General features: G+C 44.6%; 1 protein-coding gene across 6 annotated transcripts in view; it reads right to left on the bottom strand.

Moving 5' to 3' along the window:
- Positions 1-18239, bottom strand: part of LOC137430363 (synaptic vesicle 2-related protein-like) — a 173349-nt gene that overhangs the window by 90980 nt on the left and 64130 nt on the right. For all 6 annotated transcript variants that reach the window (XR_013623870.1, XM_078780603.1, XM_078780606.1 and 3 more), the window contains 4 exons: positions 12647-12745; positions 12296-12367; positions 12042-12166; positions 1702-1765 (listed from right to left, as the gene is read on the bottom strand). Coding sequence is in view for 5 of the 6 variants with exons in the window: in XM_078780603.1 (XP_078636729.1) it covers positions 1702-1765; positions 12042-12166; positions 12296-12367; positions 12647-12745 (360 nt within the window). In the remaining variant the exon portion in view is untranslated. The remainder of the gene's footprint in view (positions 1-1701; positions 1766-12041; positions 12167-12295; positions 12368-12646; positions 12746-18239) is intronic.

Here is an 18239-nt window from a genome sequence, read left to right as displayed (position 1 = left end):
GGAAAGTCTTAATAACTGGTTCAGGAGTTATCAAACAGAGTGACCACTTTATTCGTCATGGGTGTCTGTCTGTAGCATAACTACCCGATGATATCATCCGATCTAGATGAAACTTGGGTGGGAGGTTGATATCATGATCTAGTTGTGTCCTGCCCAGTGTGGGCGTATTGCGCCCATTGTGGGCGGAGCAACGCCCAAAAAAGATGTCTTTTTAGGGGGTAATCGAGTTCAAGCTACACCTTCTCTGAGGGAGTTGGTGGAATCTGACAGGGGTTCGGTATTTGGTTCGGCCAATGTCATGTGTCTAGCCCCACGGAGCTCGATTTTTCATTTTCGCCCCAAGGTCAAGGTCACAAGGTCACGAAATGTAGAAAAATCGATTTTTGATGGTTTTATTACATTGTTCACTTCCTGATAGGGTGAAATGTCATACATGATCTTATATTATCACATACATCATGAAATACAAGTTTTCCAACAAATTTCAGAATCTTCGACCTTTGACCTTTGAAGGTCACAAAGGTCAAATTTTCAAAGTTGTTGGAATCTAACCAAATTTTCGGTATTGTGTAGCTAACTAACCTCATAACTGATTATACATTATTTTATATCTCATTTCAAGGTCAGTAACCTTCGTTTTGACATTTCAAGGGCACAAAGGTCAAATTTTCAAAGTTGTCGGAATCGAACCGAATTTTCGGTATTGTGTATTAGCACGCAGTGCATTGGGGCCCTTTGTAAATAGGCATGTACACCGCATGTCGGGGGCCGACACCTACCACGTGGGCCCCCTGACCCCCCAGCCCAGGCCTGTTTTGGTTATAGTCCGTCCTTTGTCATTGAATACCGCTCGCTCGTGAACCATCGTCGTCTCCTGACTTGTTTTTTTTAAAACACTCACAGGCCTTATCTTTCTCGAGAAATGGTCAATCGATTCAAATGTGGTGGTATTGGAGTAATTAACCCCATAGCACCTGGGCAGGTAGTTCACTGTGGTCAATTACTCAGGGAAAAATAATAATAAACCCAGATTTTATGCATTGTACCAAATAATTTACCAAATACCTAAATCCTTTCTGGATAATTTTTGTCAATCTGAACATCTTAGTAAATATTCTACTAATTGTGCTGAACATGGGCTCAAATGAAATGAAAACAGATATACTTTCATTAGCGTTTTGTGATGTTATCCTTTTTTAAATTAGATTTAAAAAACTGGAGAGTTTAGCAAAAGTTTAGCATCTATCTTATCGCAGTGAAAATTGACCAAATACAGGACGAATTGGAATCGGCGAATAGTTTGAGGTAAATTTGGATCTCTGCTTCTGAAAGGCTTCCAAAGATTAGCGAGAACAAAATTATCAGCGGTCAAAGGATATGATGCATTTTAGAAACCGCTTACAGACACTAATCGTACAGCAACGTCGTCAGGCATTTTTGGGCATTCACGTGACTAGACAATTTCCGCCCCTCCTGGAAAAGGCAGGGGAGAGGTTTGCTCTTCCCCCAATCCCTCACCTGTTGCAGGACTATGATAGTAGGACATGGATAGCAAATAGCAGATAGGAAAAAAAAAATGGAGCTGATAGGATGCTGGAAACTTGCAGGTGAAGAGTGTTCCTTGGGTGGGTGGTTGGATGGGTTGGGGAAACGAGTGCAACCCATGGGCGTGTTGGTTTAACGGACTACATTTTGTCTCACCGCAAAGTTTATGATGCAGTAAGAGCGAGTTTTCACAGTCAGAAATTCAGTGAACAGTGTTGTCCTGGAAAGGGAAGAGCCAGAACAGACAGCACAAAATCCTCTGCTTCATGCAATCTTAGAACACTCGATGAATTTGGGTTCGGGGAGAGGGTGGGTAGTTTAAGCAACACTTTAATGTTATATAATCTTTTCATCTTTTACTACATCCCTCCCCACCTCCAGAAAAAAAAACAACCTAAACTACTTTTCACTTCCCAAAACCACTCGTGCTATCACCAACAAAATGCCAAGGGACAAAATCCCCATTCAAAAGCTCATAGAGGAGCTTGTACGCACATCACGTACACGACAAGGACCTTAGGAGACCTCTGTTTACATTTACATGAATTACAAGGTTATGAGTAGACAATGGATAAAGTAACAGCATTTGTGATTTTACCCTGGTTTCCTTGAAGCATAATGAGCCAAGTGCTCAGATGGGAATGTGCAAAGTAGAAAAACTGAATTGGAGGAATTCTTATTAACTAGGGCATGCCCGTACTATATCTATATCTAAAATTATATCCCCCCCCTCTATTTACATGAAATGGTTTGGTCCAAAGCGAACGGCTTGCGAGTGGTGACAATCCCCCCCCTCTATTTACATGCAATGGTTTGGTCCAAAGCGAACGGCTTCCGGAGTTTGGTAAAGAAATCGCCATCGCGTGCACAAACGCGCAGGAAAGCGAATGAATCGCAAATTCGTTTTTATTAGTTGTAAAACATAGTTTAACGCCAACATAGTTTGCAAACGTGAAATAAATGAATACGCTCTCAAATGTGCCATCCGAGGCAGAGTGTGCCCGCCACGTTCGGCACACGCGATCGTTCGCTGCTCTCTGATTGGTTGAATCGTTTTTTGGACATAGCTCGGTAAGTAATTGTCCGATTAATATGAAACCTTGAAAAGGCACATCCTCGGGTCCCCAGCAATATACCTGGCAAGTTAAAAGTATATCGGACCCGTGGTTGTCGAGAAACAGCGGTCACAGACAAACGTACAGACGTACAGACAGACAGACAGAGATTACTGGAATTATAGATAGATGTCACAATAAAATTCAATCATGTTTCATTGACACACCTCTGCTTCAAAAATAAGTGTTTTTTGTTCAAAATAAGTGTTGGTATTAATAATCCAAAAGCAAAATGACGATTGACTAGGCAAAGATTCAATATTAATACCTCGAATAACGAACTGCACCCAAAGAAACTCGTGATAGAGGAAACTCCAATTTAATGCAAGTTCTCATGAAAGTAAGGAATATTCCATGAGCACAATTGAGCACTTATTTGGGGGCGGGGGTGAAGGGATCATCTCCTAAACATAGACTTGAATTTATTAAATAAACACGTGAACCTAACCCTTGCACACAACACCAAGCCCACTAGATAAAAAGAAATGATGACAGAATCATGAAAATAAAGTACATTTAGAGGAAATGTACTTGTTACCCATGCCACTGAAGGTGGATGGAGGTTATGTTTTCACCCCAGTCTGTTTGTGAACAGGATATCTCAGGATTCAGACGAAATTTAGTGCAGAGATTGTGTATGTGACATGGACGAAATGAGTCGATTTTGGTGAAGATCCGAATGTGGATCTGGATCTGAGAATTTTTTAAAGTGATTCTTCACCATTGAGTAATTAGGGCGAAAAACGATATCCAGCATGAGATTTCAAAAAGTTGTGGACAAATGTAAAAACTTTTAACTGTTTTATTTATTTATTTATTTTTTTACAACTTTTTATTACTTGTTTCTGAGTTTTCAAAAAAGTATTTACATGCTGTATAATTTCATTTTTATTGCACGACAAATTATCTTGTTGATTATGTGTGAAAACTGCATTAAATAGTCTTACTATTACATAATTGGCAGCAATAAGAACATGTACAGCAATATGCACGATTTTACTCACCAACTGTATTTAATCCCAGTCGTATTTCAATGACGAGTGATCGACAAACAGCGCGTGCTGGCAAGCTTCACAGTCGGAAGATAGTCATGCACAATGTGCATTATACTGTTGCGGATATGGGATTTGCATCCATCCATATCCGCTTGTAAATATTCCCCTATTTCCTCAATACTTCCCAACTATCCCCAATCCCCCATTCCCTAGTCCCTAGTCCCATTTTCTGTAAACAACACTCTGTAGACCCGACCTCCCCCTATTTCCCCCCATTAAATGTCGCATCCAGGTCCACCGCATCTCACGTAGACAACTATAGGACATCTTGCTAGTTATTCTTAGTCTATGTCAGTTAAGGATTCGTTTCCATTAATTCTGACCCTTCGTTGCACCAGAATGTGATTGTATGGCACCGTTAGGAAGTTTAGGACCTCCCAATACCTCCCCGCAGCTCTTCCTCACGGTTCAGAAACAACAACAACAACAACAACAGCAACGGCGGCGGCGTGCACAGGGAGTGCGCGTCCTCACTCCGGCTTGGTTGGTAGGGGGTGTTGGGAGGGCATGAGGCCTTCCCAGCGAGCCGCCATCGAACATGTGCTCGACGGGGTTATCAAATAGGGGCTCCCTGTCAGCTCCTCGTCAAGGGCGGAGCCCGGTAACCCCCGCACCCAATGGAAGCGGCGGACCGGTCCCATCTGGGGCGGAGCCAACCAGCCGAGGGCGTGTCACTCCCCGCTGAGCATGCGCAGAAAGAGGGAGGTGACGTCAGATGCGCGCTGAGCTTGAAGCAAGAGAGACGTCCCTTCCGAGCGCTGTGAGGCCTCCCTGCATCTCTTGGACCGTGCTTGATCCTGTCCCCGAGCCAAGGTGCACCTTGTGCTATCGAACTACCTGTCCCTTCTTGCCATCAATCCCTGTGTAAGTCAGCCTTGTTCCGTTTGTCTGTGGTCTGTCTGGGAAAAGATAAGATTGTATTTAAGTGCCCATCTCTTCTGTGTCTTTTACCTCACTCTACCTTGTAATCTACCCATTTTCTCCACCACTAATTATACCCTCCTCCGGAGGTCTTGAGAACTGTACCCCTTGCGTCGTTTCATTTATCCCAGTCGTTGTGTCCTTTCCAATCATTGATTTAGCGTAGCGCGATTTGGCCAACGTTCGGGTGGAATCGGGTGAGTTGGGGAAGAATCGGGGGAACTGTTAGGTCGCGGCAATACCACCGCTCGGTAAATAACATCTAATCCGCGATCCGTAACAATACCTTGGAATGTACATAACATTCCATCGGTAACCACAGCCATTTACGTGTTTGTTTTTAATACAAGATCAAGGCTCGTGGAAGCGCAAGAACACTGAACAGATCAGGTTGCAACAGAACAAAAGTAACTAGAAAAAGAGGGGGGGGGGGGGGCAACCCGTGTAGTTTCTGAGAAGAAAGCAAATACCTATTTTGGGGGGCAACCCCCCGTAGATCCTCTTGTGGCCCGATTTTTTTTAATGCCATGAACAAACTTTGGTACATCACGGGTGGGGAAGGTTGTGGTCAAGTTTCATCAAAATCGTGTGTGTAGTTTCAGATAAGAAAGCAATTTCTTATTTGGGCGGTGGGGGGTGGGAGGATAAAATCTGGACCCACTTTGATCCCCCGTAGACCCCCATGCACTTCGATTTATTTTAATATATCGTGAACAAACTTGGGTTGCAACATACCAAATATCATTTGTGCCAAGCAAGTTTGGTCACAATCCCATCAGCGGTTTCGTAGAAGAAGTTGCAAGTGTTTACGGATTGACGGAGTGATGGATGACGTGCCATCGCATAAGCTCCCCGGAACTACGTTCCAGGTGAGCTAAAAAGTGGAAAGTTGGAAAGAGGTGGCCTTTGGGTAGAGGAGTTAATGTGGGTAGAAATTATCATGGTGTTGGTTGGGGGGCAAGAATGGGGGAGGGGTGATCTGAGATGGTGGTGAACAACTGATGGTGGTGAAAGACATGAAAGCCCGCTTGGAGTTTGCAATAAAGCACCTAAAGGACTCTCAGACTGTGAGAAACAAGATTCTTTGGGCTTTCCTGTGTCTTTCACTGAGGAGAGGCTTCCATCTGGCCACTCTGCCATAAAGCCCAGATCGGTGGAGTGTTGCAGTGATGGTTGTCCTTCTGGAAGTTTCTCCCATCTCCACACAGGATCTCTGGAGCTCAGCCAGAGTGACCATCGGGTTCTTGGTCACCTCTCACCAAGGCCCTTCTCCCCCGATTGCTCAGTTTGGCCAAGTGGCCAGTTCTCGGAAGAGTCCTGGTTGTTCCAAACTTCTTCCATTTAAGAATTATGGAGGCCACTGTGCTCTTCGGAACCTTCAATGCAGGAGAAATTTTTTTGTAGGCTTCCCCAAATTTGTGCCTCGACACAATCCTGTCTCTGAGCTCTGCAGGCAGTTCCTTCGACCTAATGGCTTGGTTTTTGCTCTGATATGCATTGTCAGCTGTGAGACCTTATATAGACAGGTGTGTGCCTTTCCGAATCATGTCCAATCAATTGAATTTACCACAGGTGGACTCCAATCAAGGTGTAGAAGCATCTCAAAGATGATCAAGAGAAATGGGAGGCACCCGAGCTAAATTTCAAGTGTCATAGCAAAGGGTCTGAATACTTATGATGTAAATATGATATTTCAGTTTTTTCTTTTTAATAAATTTGCAAAACTTTCTAAAATCCTGTTTTCTCTTTGTCATTATGGGGTATTGAGTGTAGATCGATGAGGGAAAAAATTAAAACTATTTCAGCATAAGACTGCAACATAACAAAATGTGAAAAAAGTGAAGGGGTCTGAATACTTTCTGAATGCACTGTAGGTTTGAAGACGACTCCACCGACGAGCATCAAGGCTTCCACCCTCAACATCTCCCCAGGGGGTGACTATTCACTCATGGCTGAGGTACACTGGCAGATGTCTCCTTCATAGGAAGGTGTTCACCCATGCTATTGGAGCAGTGCCTCTCATCCACCAAGGACTATGGACAGTCCTCATCTAACTAGGTGTAGATGCCAGTTATATATCACAAGGACCTACCTGCTGCCTTCTGGAATCAATTCTTTCTCTCGGTGGTCCACTACTTCACCCACATAAGGGGCTTCTCTGGTTAGTTACCAGCCAGGAACTTTTCTGGCCAGAAACCCGGCACTTGCTGAACACTGGTTGTACCATTTACAGCCATATGGTGAAGAGGATGCCACTCCCATGCCTGATGGGCTTGCCACTCAAGTCGCTACATTAGTGCCCACGACTCCTGCTAGTGTGATTTTAAAAAGTTTATGGTACAATCCACTGGATAAGATGCTAAAAAAAGCTAAGAATCTCAATTGTCCTATTTGTGTGACCACTCCCATACCTTTTGGCCTGTCTGGCTTGGTTAAACCTACCAGGAGCTAAGAAGTTCCTGCCAGCAAAGCTCTTCGGCTCATTGGGACACACAAGCCTTACCACTCCATCAAAGTGGTAGCCACATTGAAATACTTCAATAACCAGCTTGCATGATCTTTGGAAGGTCTCAGAAGAAGCGTGGAACACCATTTCACAAGAGTTCAAAACTAAATGATTTGACACTGTGTGGAAGAACTTCAACGGTTTTGAAAGTCAAGGGTGGAATACAGCCAGACCCCGATATTCATGGTCCCATCATTCGCAGACCATGCATGTTATCGGTTAATAACATGAGAATTGCTTCTACATTCTGCGTATTCGCGGGTGCAAAAAATATTTTTGATTGGGAACTGTGAGTGATTATTTAATTATATATCTGTTTAGTTTTAAGTCATACGATTCCTTTAGTATGATTCCGCATGCTGCACTGTCTCCTAACAACCATTGAAAAATGGTTTAAAATACCACGATACCGTTTAAAATACCTTTAGTCCATGTAATATTCCCGCTTTATTGGTAAGGCCAAGGCCACGAGTTGTGCTCTCGTTAGATCACAGTCAATTCCGTCAGATCGGGAAAGTGCATATGGTCATTCACAAAATATGGAACCAAACCAAGCATGGACCAGGAGCATATCATTATATTACAGTCCGCAAACGATAAAAATGTGCTCCCCAAAGCGTGCCTTGATCCTGGAAATAGTTGCTGTTTTAACTGCTCGGAGTTTAAGCTTGAAGGAACCACCTTTAAAGGCCATTTTACCCCACAGAGCAGGGGTTGGCCTTTTTTGGGGACCATGGTCCCCTTTTTTGAAGCAATGTTTTGACGGCTGGATGCCCTTCCTGCCGCCAACCCCGTTAGTCGCTTTTTGCGACACACAGGGAATTACCAGTGAACTGGTACTCAATTTGCAGACCTCGGAAGGATGACAGGCTGAGTCAACCCCCCTGGCGTTAATTCAGTGATCGACCAGGATTCAAACCCAGGATCCTAGGATCCCAAGCCGGCACCCTAACCACTATGCCAACACCAGGCTCTAAGCCTGTCATCCTTAAGCTTGAAGGAAGATACAGTATTCTGTATTATCTTACAAAGTTAGACCGAGTTTAAATGGCATATCATAATTTTAAATGTCCTGAAACTACTGGTTCATGGCAAGTGATAGTTTAAATTAAGGGAAGCATGACGTCGCTGGTACCCCAGAGTATCTCGGAAACGTGAACTCAAAAAAATTAAAATTGAGTAAACTCTCCTTACATTAAGTTTCCCATAAAGTAGTGGGCATTCCAAAGTGATTCAATGTTCCATACTCTTGCACCAGCAAACAACGAATGATCAACAACTTGTCTCCGACTCTCATAGGATGGACCAAAGGGGAAGTATTTTTGATTGATATTCTGACAGACATGCGAAGTTTTTTTTAAAATCACATTCTAGAATGCCGGTGTGTACCCCGGTTTAGAATAGGTACACCGTATCCCTGCGTGTCGTAAGAGGCGACTAAAAGGGTTGGCGTCAGAAAGGGCATCCGGCCATAAAAACTTTGCCTCAAAAAGAGAACCATGACAATTACAACTACATATGGGCAGGGTACAGCCCGAAGTACCCCGTGGGGGACCCCACTCCCTCTCGTCAAAACTCAAGGTGGGGAACCCGATCAAAGCAAGGGTGGAAATCACTCCATTTATGACGAAACATCTGATGCCCGACGTGGAGATCGGTTTCTGAGGTTTGGGACATGGAATGTAGGGACAATGACGGAGAGATCTGGAGAAGTGGTGGAAGTATTGGTCAGTAGAAGTGTGGACATATGTTGTGTGCAGGAGACGAGATGGAAGGGAAGTGGTGTGAGAATGGTGAAGAGCAGGCAGGGACAGAAATACAAGTTTGTGTGGCATGGGTGCCCAGAAGGCATGCATGGTTGGTGTCCTGTTTTCTGAGGAGTTTGTAGACAGTGTGGCGAGTGTGACTAGTGTGAGTGAAAGGTTGATGATGGTCAATGAAAGATAGTCTGTTGGGAGCCGTTGATGACCATATGCACTTTCCCGATCTGACGGAATTGACTGTGATCTAACGAGAGCACATCTCGTGGCCTTGGCCTTACCAATAAAGCAGGAATATTACAGGGACTGAAAATGATGATTGGAAAGCTCTTGGTGAACGTCACTTGGGATATGCTCCACAGGTTGGTCGGAGCGATGAAGAGAAGGACAAGTTCTGGTGTACAATAGAGAAGCTGATGGAAAACGTGAAAGATGAGGAAGTTGTTGTGGTAGGAGGCGACCTAAATGGACATGTGGGAAGGAGTATGGACGGTTTTGAGAGAGTTCATGGGGGTTACGGATATGGTGTGAGAAATGGAGAAGGTGAAAGGATTTTGGAGTTTGCTGATTTGTTCATTTGTAATACTCATTTCCAGAAAGAGGATAATAAGCTTGTTACATACACGTCAGGTGGATCGACGACAACAGTTGACTACCTGATGGTGCGTAGGCGAGATAGAGGTCACCTCCGGGACAAAAAGATGATCCCGGGGGAGGAGGCTGAAGACATTTTTATTTCCACAGCACCACAGCACTCCACAGCACCATTTGGTTGTCTGCGACATAAGGGTGAAAGGTGCGAGAACTCGGCGGGTGAAGTACCAACCGAGAATGAATGTGTGGAGGTTGAAAGAGGTGACAGAGAGGGAGGCATTAAAAGAGAGGCTGAGTATGGCAGAGGATGATATGGTTGAGCTTGAAATTGGTTGGATGTCAATGAAAGAGTCTGTTGGGAGCCGTTGGTTAGGTATGTGGATGGACAAAAGGACCACCGAGGCACTCGGAAACATGGTGGTGGGATGATGAAGTTGGAAAGAGGATTGACGAGAAGAGGAAGAAGTTCAAGGAGTGGCAGAAGGCGAAGGGTACGGGGGCAGAAAAGGCAGAGCATAAAAGTTATAAGGCAGCCAAGAAGGCTGCAAAGAAAGAGGTAGCAAAGGTGCAGGAGGCATGTAGGAAAATGTTCGGAAAAGGCTTGGATTCGGAAGAGGGTTAATGAGCGGTATTCAGGATTGCAAATCAAATAGCGAAAGAGAGGTGTGATGTGATGGGGGTGAGTTGCTTGAAGGATGAAGTGGGACAAATCGTTGTGGACCCAGATGGAATTAAAGGAAGATGAGAGATATATGGAAATGCTGTTGAATGCAGAGAATGAATGCAATGGCAACATAGAGAGTAACCCAGTTTTAGGACCGGCAGCGAAGATAACTGAGAAGGTAGTTAAGGAAGCGATAAAAGCAATGAAGAGTAGAAAAGCGGGAGGGCCGGCTGGAGTTGTGGGAGATATGTTGAAGGCAGCAGGAAGTTGGGGTGTGAAGAGAATGACAGAGATCTGTAATCTGGTGGTGAAAGAAGGCCGCATTCCAGTGGATTGGGAACCGAGTACCCTCGTCCTTCTATACAAGGGGAAAGGTGACCTTCTGGACTGTGGGTCGTATCGAGCGATAAAGTTATTGGAGCATGGAATAAAGGTATTGGAAAGGGGGTTGGAGAGGAGGATAAGGAAGAAAGTGAAGATTGACGAAATGCAGTTTGGATTTATGCCAGGAAGAGGAACGACAGACGTGCTTTTTATTGTAAGACAGTTGCAGGAGATGTCCATGGAGAAAAGGAAGAAGTTGTTTCTTGGGTTTGTTGATCTGGAGAAAGCATTCGATAGGGTTCCACACGAAGTAGTGACATGGGCATTGAGGATGTTCGGAGTGGAGGAATGGTTGATCAGAGTAGTGATGGCAATGTACGAGAGAGCGTGCACAGCTGAAAGGACGAAGGACGGGAACAGTGGTGAGTTTGAGGTGAAGGTGGGAGTGCATCAGGGGTCGGTACCAAGTCCACTACTATTTATAGCTGTGATGGAGGTGCTGGCTCGGAACGTAAAGGAGGGTTTACCGTGGGAGTTGTTGTATGCAGATGATCTGTTGTTGATTGCAGAAAGTATGGATGTACTGAAGGAGATGAACAAGTGGAAGGAATGTATGGAGACAAAAGGTCTGAAGGTGAATATCGGAAAGACGAAGGTGATGGCAAGTGGTAAAGCATGTGGTGAGGTGGAAAGAGGCCGTGTGCTGGGTGCAGGAAAGGTGTCGGAGTGAACTCCATTCAATGTACAATGTACGCCGAGTGGTTTCATCAAAAATGTAGTGGTCTGAGAGGGTCATTAACCAGTGTGGCAGCTACATTCAAGTATAAGGTGTGCACAGAGGGAGCTGCAGATGGAGGTAATGTTGAGTTGGATCTTTGAGACGGCGTGAAGCTGGAAGGTGTGAAAACATTTTGCTACCTAAGAGACATGCTGAATGGAGAAGGTGGATCAGGCTCGGCAACGGTTGCTCGAGTGAGATGTGCATGGAAGAAGTTTCGGGAACTGAGTGGCGTGCTGACGAGGGGAGTGTCATTGAAGCTGAAGGGAAAGGTGCATGCTGCATGTCTGAGAAGTGTTATGATTTATGGGAGCGAGACATCGGTAATGAATGTAGAGCAGCAACGAAGGCTGGAAAGGGTGGAAATGCGAATGGTTCGGTGGATGTGTGGAGTATCGTTGAGAGAGAGGAAGACAAATGATGAATTGCGAAAGATGATGGGAATAGAGCCTGTGATGGATGCTGTGAAGAGAAACAGTTTGAGATGGTTTGGTCATGTGTTGAGGAAGGATGAAAGTGACTGGTTGAGAAGAGTGATGGAAATGAATGTAGAAGGAAGTGGAGGACGGGGAAGACCGAGAAAGACTTGACTAAAGATGGTGGAAGAAGAAATGCGGGCAAGGGGGTTAACAAGGGGAGATGCAGAAAATAGGACAAAATGGAGAAGATCGTCTTTGGGACCACAAGGCTAACCCCCCGCTTAGGCAGGGAAAATGGCCTTAAATGCCCGTTGTTGTTGTGTTGTATTCTAGAATGTCATTTTTAATCAGCAGACTCACATGTGGGAAAAAGCAGACCCCGAGCAACCGATCACGAACCATAGGAAGATGAACCAGCTGTACGATGGGGCAAAGGAGCTCAGCATCCCAAAATAGAAGGTTTTCAGCAAGCCGAGCAGGATACACTGCAAAATGTTCACAAAAGACCCCTAATCTTTACATTGCATTTAAATATTTATGAGTGAAACATAAGCATTTTCATCTGTACACTTTGGCTTGAAATAAGGATCACATAAAGAGCCAAGATGTCCTACCAGTTTGCGTCCATATTTATCTGCAAGTTTTCCCCACATTGTTGCACACAAGCCTCTTGCAGCAAAGGTAGTCTAAAGAGAAGGAACATAGCAGCAAGGTCAGAGCTGAAATACCACTTTGGATAAATACGTCGATGATCAAAGTGTGCCAAGATATTCCGAATGTCAAGTCTCAGTATAACATCAATAAATAGAATGAAATAGTTCAAAATTTGAGGATTTTGTCGATTGTTCATCCATCCATCCTGTGCCCAGCTCACAAACAACCACACCCACATTCAACAAATTCCATTACCCATCCTCCTCAAAAAAAATAATTCAATGATCAAAGAAATGATAAGGGAAACACACCGAGGAGATGAGAGCGATTTGCCATGCGGAGAGATTCCACTCACACTGCAGTGTTGGCCCCAATATAGTGGGGGTCATTACTATCAGAGGAAGAGCCCACTGCAGAAAAAGCAAGCAGAGGGTCAACCAAGTCAAACAATATCTGAGTACAATTTGCAGCCTTGAAAAATGAACTAATTAACGTCTATGTACTCCCAAAGTAATGGGCCATTTAAATGCTCAATAGTTAGAGACCCTGAGAAGTTAAAACGGACGTCCTGTCATGCAACCAAATGTGTCACGCCTGAGGTTAAAATAAAGGAGCTGTCAAATGCAAGGTTGAGGGTCAAATGCAAGGATTGAGAAAGTGCAATCAAGGAGCTAAGCTGAGGTTGAAGGTTATCAAGAAGGGCAAGTCATATTAAAAACCAATTTGATTATTTGAGTGTAGTTAAAACTCCAGGATCCATTAAGAAACTTTTCAAGGAGTACTGCACCAAAAAACATGGGGGCAATACTCCTGGTGCTCACCTGGTAGAATAAACAATATACTGCACTGACTAAAGGTATTTTAAACCAATTTCAAGGGTCGCTAGAAGACAGGGCAGCATGTAGAAACATATGAACATAATCGTAAGACTTTAAACAAACAAACAAAAAACATTGGGGGGGCAACACTATTTCGGGGGGCAACCTCTCCCCCCTCCCTCTCCCACCCCATGTACCTCCTCAGACCCCAATTATTCTCATGCCGTGAACAAACATTGATACATCACAGGTGATGAAGGTTGTGGTGAAGTTTCATCGAAATTGCATGTGTAGTTTCAGAGAAGAAAGCAAAGACCTATTTTGGGGGGCGACCCCCACTGTAGACGCCCAAAGGGGCAAAAAAAATTAATGCCATGAATACACTTTGGTACAGCATGGGTGCTTGGGTGGTGAAGGTTGTGGTCAAGTTTCATCAAAATTGTGTGTGTAGTTTCAGAGAAGAAAGCAAATACCTATTTTGGGGGGCCAACCCAGACCCACTTTGACCCCCAGTAGACCCTTTTAGACTTCGATTTTCTTAGTGCTGTGAACAAACTTCGGTACATCACGGGTCATGAAGGTTGTGGTAAAGTTTCATCGAAATATTGTGTTGTAGCGGTTACCGCTGGGTGTACACAATCGCCTTGCACCTGCCAGGACGCGGCCAGGGCGCAATCGCCATGCCGGGCTCGTCCGGATGGGCCCAGACGCGCCTCTCCCGGGCATGCCCGAACTCGCTGTTCCCGGGCTCGCCCGAACCTCCCGGGCACGCCCGAACTCGCTGTTCCCGGGCTCGCCCGAACCTCCCGGGCACGCCCGCTCTCGCCTTTCCAGGGCTCGCCCAGAACGCCCGGGCATGCCCGCTCTCGCCTTTCCAGGGCTCGTCCAGGACGCCCGGGCATGCCCGCTCTCGACTTGCCAGGCCTCGTCCAGCACGCCCGGGCAGGTCCAGACTCGCCTTTCCAGGACTCGCCCTTGACACCCGGGCATGCCCGGTCTCGCTTTTCCCGGGCAAACGCTCTGGCATAAATGTGTATATATATATTGCTGCCCGATAAACGGGCTTTTCAGAGTACACGAGTTTGATACGTACATTAAAGCAACTCGGACGAATTTCCGTCTTTGGTCGCGTCAATTCTTTCGACTCGCGTTGGAGCACAGCTCCTTCAGTGTGTAGTTTCAGAGGGAAAAGCAAATGCCTATTTTGGAGGGTCAAACCTGGATCCAATTTGACCCCCAGTAAACCACCTTAAACCCCAATCTACTTTAATGCTGTGAACAAACTCTAGTCACAACACGACAAATATCATTTGTGCCAAGTTTGGCACAATCCCTTCAGCGGTTTCGGAGAAGAAGTTGCAAGTGTTTATGGACAGATGGACTGACGGACGGACAACGTGACAACGTGCCATCGCATAAGCTCCCCTGAACTGCAATCCAGAACTTCATTCTCCCACCATTTTTGGTTCACGAGTTATCAAACAGAGTGACCACTATATTCGTCATGGTTGTGTGTCTGTCTGTCTGCAGCATAACTACACGATGATAACATCCGGTCTTGATGAAACTTGGGTGGGAGGTTGATATCATGATCTAGTTGCGTCCTGCCTAGAGTGGGCGTATTGCGCCCATTGGGGGCAGAGCCACACCCGAAAAAGATGTCTTTTTCGGGGGTAATCGAGTTCAAGCTGCATCTTCTCCGAGGGAGTTGGTGGAATCTGACAGGGATTTCGGTATTTGGTTAGGCCAATGTCATGTGTCTAGCCCCACAGAGCTCGATTTTTCATTTCGCCCCAAGGTCACAAAATTTAGAAAAGTCGATTTTTGATGGTTTTATTACATTGTTCGCTTCCTGATAGGGTGAAATGTCGGACATGATCTTATATTATCACATACATCATGAAATACAAGTTTTCCAACAAATTTCAGAATCTTCGACCTTTGACCGTTGAAGGTCACAAAGGTCAAATTTTCAAAGTTGTCGGAATCAAACCGAATTTTCGGTATTGTGTAGCTAACTAACCTCATAACTGATTATACATTATTTTCTATCTCATTTCAAGGTCAGTAACCTTCGTTTTGACATTTCAAGGTCACAAAGGTCAAATTTTCAGTTGTCGGAATCGAACCGAATTTTCGGTATTGTGTATTAGCACGCAGTGCATTGGGGCCCTTTGTAAATAGGCATGTACACCGCATGTCGGGGGCCTACACCTGCCACGTGGGCCCCCGACCCCCCAGTCCGGGTCTGTTTCGGTTACAGTCCGTCCTTTGTCATTGAATACTGCTCGCTCGTGAACCATCGTCGTCTGACTTGTAGGTCTCTTTTTGCCGGTGGCATATTTATGTTGTTTAACCACCACGCTGGTCACCCCGAAGCATTCGTATTTTTGTCTCCTGAAAAATCAACATTTCACAACGGGTTTACCTGCCAAGATCTTCAACCAGCTTCTCGAAGGAATATCCACCTTTACTCCCGTTTCGCCATGTTTGTCGAGCGTAACGGAGACAGAGAATTGCATCAAGTATCTAACCACCTTATGACCACACTCGAGTATAAATTCACACACACCTAATTTCTACAACTACATAATAATTCAAGACATGCAAGTCCCTCAAGTACTGTAGTATAATCATAGCAAACGACAAACGGCCAACCCCCGCTTGGTATCCAAGATTCAAATCCCATATACTGTGTCAATTTAGCCTCCGTCCATCAATGTCCTTGTAATTCACGCAAACGTTAAGTGTCCAAAAGCCCTGCAGGTGATACATGTACAAGATCCTCCATGAGCTTAACATTAATGCTAAAAACTACGAGGAAATAACCCCAGAATGTACAGGATAATACATACAATCGGACCCAAACATTCGCTGGTTCTGCATATTAGCCGTTGATAAATTGTGACCCACTTTTACATTCACAGCTCTGTTCCCTGTGTATTCGCAGACAAAAAAAAGAGAAAAAAAAAAAAAAAAAAAAAGCCCAGCTCCCACACGAGGAAATAACAGCAGTAGGTAGAGGATAATAAATACAATCGGACCCCGACATTCGTGGGTTCAGTGTATTCGCCGTTGATAAATTGCAATCCGCTTTTACATTCACAGCTCTGTGCCCCGTGTATTTGTGGACTCAAAGGAGAAGAAAGAGAAAGAAGAAAGAAAGAAAAAAAACCAAAAAAAAAAAGAAAAAAAAAACCCCCCACCTCCCACCAGCCACCCAAAGAGGAAATAAATCCAGCATGTACAGGATCATGTGGAAGTCCATTTTGGACTTCCAAATGTTTCTCTTTCTATCAGGAAAGTTATTACCTGCATCTCAAAATTCGATATTTGTTACCCATCCCAAATTGATTGTCAGGGTTTTTTTTTTGTTTTTTTTTTTTTTTTTTGTATACAAGATCGAGGCTCGTGAAAGAGCGAACATTAATCACACAGAAAGACAAACAGACACATAAAACAAATAACATCGGGAGCGGTAGACAAGATGGGGAGAGAGGGGGAAGGACACAAACAACATTTGAGAGCAGGGACCGAGAGACATGGAGACATCGAGAGATCTGTGGGAGGGAGAGGGCTTTGGGGGGGAGGCATGTGAAGGGGGTGTCAGGGAATTTGTACTGGGGGACTCACAGGACTCCAATGACCGGACACAGGTTACAAAAGGTCTAGTTTATTAAACTGTATTCACTTCATCCAATTACCAAAATGATACCGCATAATATAATGGATCAGGTTAACTCTTTTCGCTGGTCCTTCTCGTTCATCCGACACTCCCGTTCGGTCAGCGCTTCACGTAGCAAGTACTCTCGACTCCAGCCGCAGCTCCCGCTTATATGGACCAACTCGACTTAATCCTCTGTCCGCTGAACTCGTAATCTCTTCTCCGCTGACGTTACTGGTCGCCTTCCTGGCGCCAGCTAGCCCCCCCTGTTGTGAGTTCCATTTATCAAACAATAGGGGGGTGCTCCAGCCTGGGGCTGTGACCAGGTGTTTCAAGAGATTATCATGTTCGTGCACATTCCTAACTCATTTACAAACTCGTCCTTCACAGAGTTTGCATGTAAAATGTATTTGCTTTGTTACCAGGTTAATCAATAAGTTACCAGTGCCAATCAATAAGTTACACTGAATTACACTTCCACAGGGGGGAGGCATGTGAAGGGGGGGGGGGGTGGGAGAGGTATAAACATATGGACACTGCCAGGATTTCCAGGAAAGAAGTTGGAATTTCAAACAAGGTGGATCTGGGGTGAATTAGTGGGGGTAGAAAAGATCAAGGTTATGGATGGGGGAAGATAAGAGATGGTGGTGAACAGCTGTTTTAAAGACCTGGAGGGAGGAGAGGGATTGAAGGGAGTGTGGGAGTTTGTTCCACAGGCGGGAGAAAAGAGGAATGAAAGAGTGAAGGTGAGCAGACAGCCGAGATTTCGGCAGTTTAACCATCAGAGGGTTGCTGGCAGATCTTGTGCGACCTGTAGGAATATTTGGGGGACAGAGCACAGAGAGAGCTGGGGGAGCAAGGCCGGAGAGGAGTCGGTCTGAGCTGGGGGCTTGAGAGGGAAGTTGATTTAAAAGGGGTGTTCTAGACCACCCCCAGCTCAGACCACATTCCCCACACTCCCCACATCCCCCTCGTCCCCAAACCGAAACTACCTCAACCCAAAACTGGAAGTGACTCACCACAAACCGGAAGTGACCAATTAATTAATTATTTTTCACATTTTCATGATTTTCTCGAATTTTCTAAAATTTCCCAAAATTTACGATTTTCACAAAAATAATTATAAAAATAAAAATATTGAATTTTTTATTTAACAGGATGAGAATTATAAATACAAATGAATAACTTAAATGAAAAAAATAGATATTATTAACATTGATAATGAAATAATTCATAAATTTAACATGGAATTTGATGTACTTCATGGAAAATGAAATAGGATAAAAGATTTAATTGTAACATAATGAAACGTCAGTTGATATTAAAACAAATATTGCAAATATTGAACAAACATTACAGAATATTAATCAGGATAAAATGTTCTACATTGTAAGGACAGGATTATTGATACATGATCTAAAT

This window comes from Myxine glutinosa, chromosome 6, assembly GCF_964187855.1.
Source record: "Myxine glutinosa chromosome 6, kmMyxGlut1.1, whole genome shotgun sequence".
NCBI lineage: Eukaryota > Metazoa > Chordata > Myxini > Myxiniformes > Myxinidae > Myxine > Myxine glutinosa.
The sequence above is the reverse complement of the archived record's forward strand: the minus strand, read 5'-3'. Positions and strand labels throughout refer to the sequence as shown.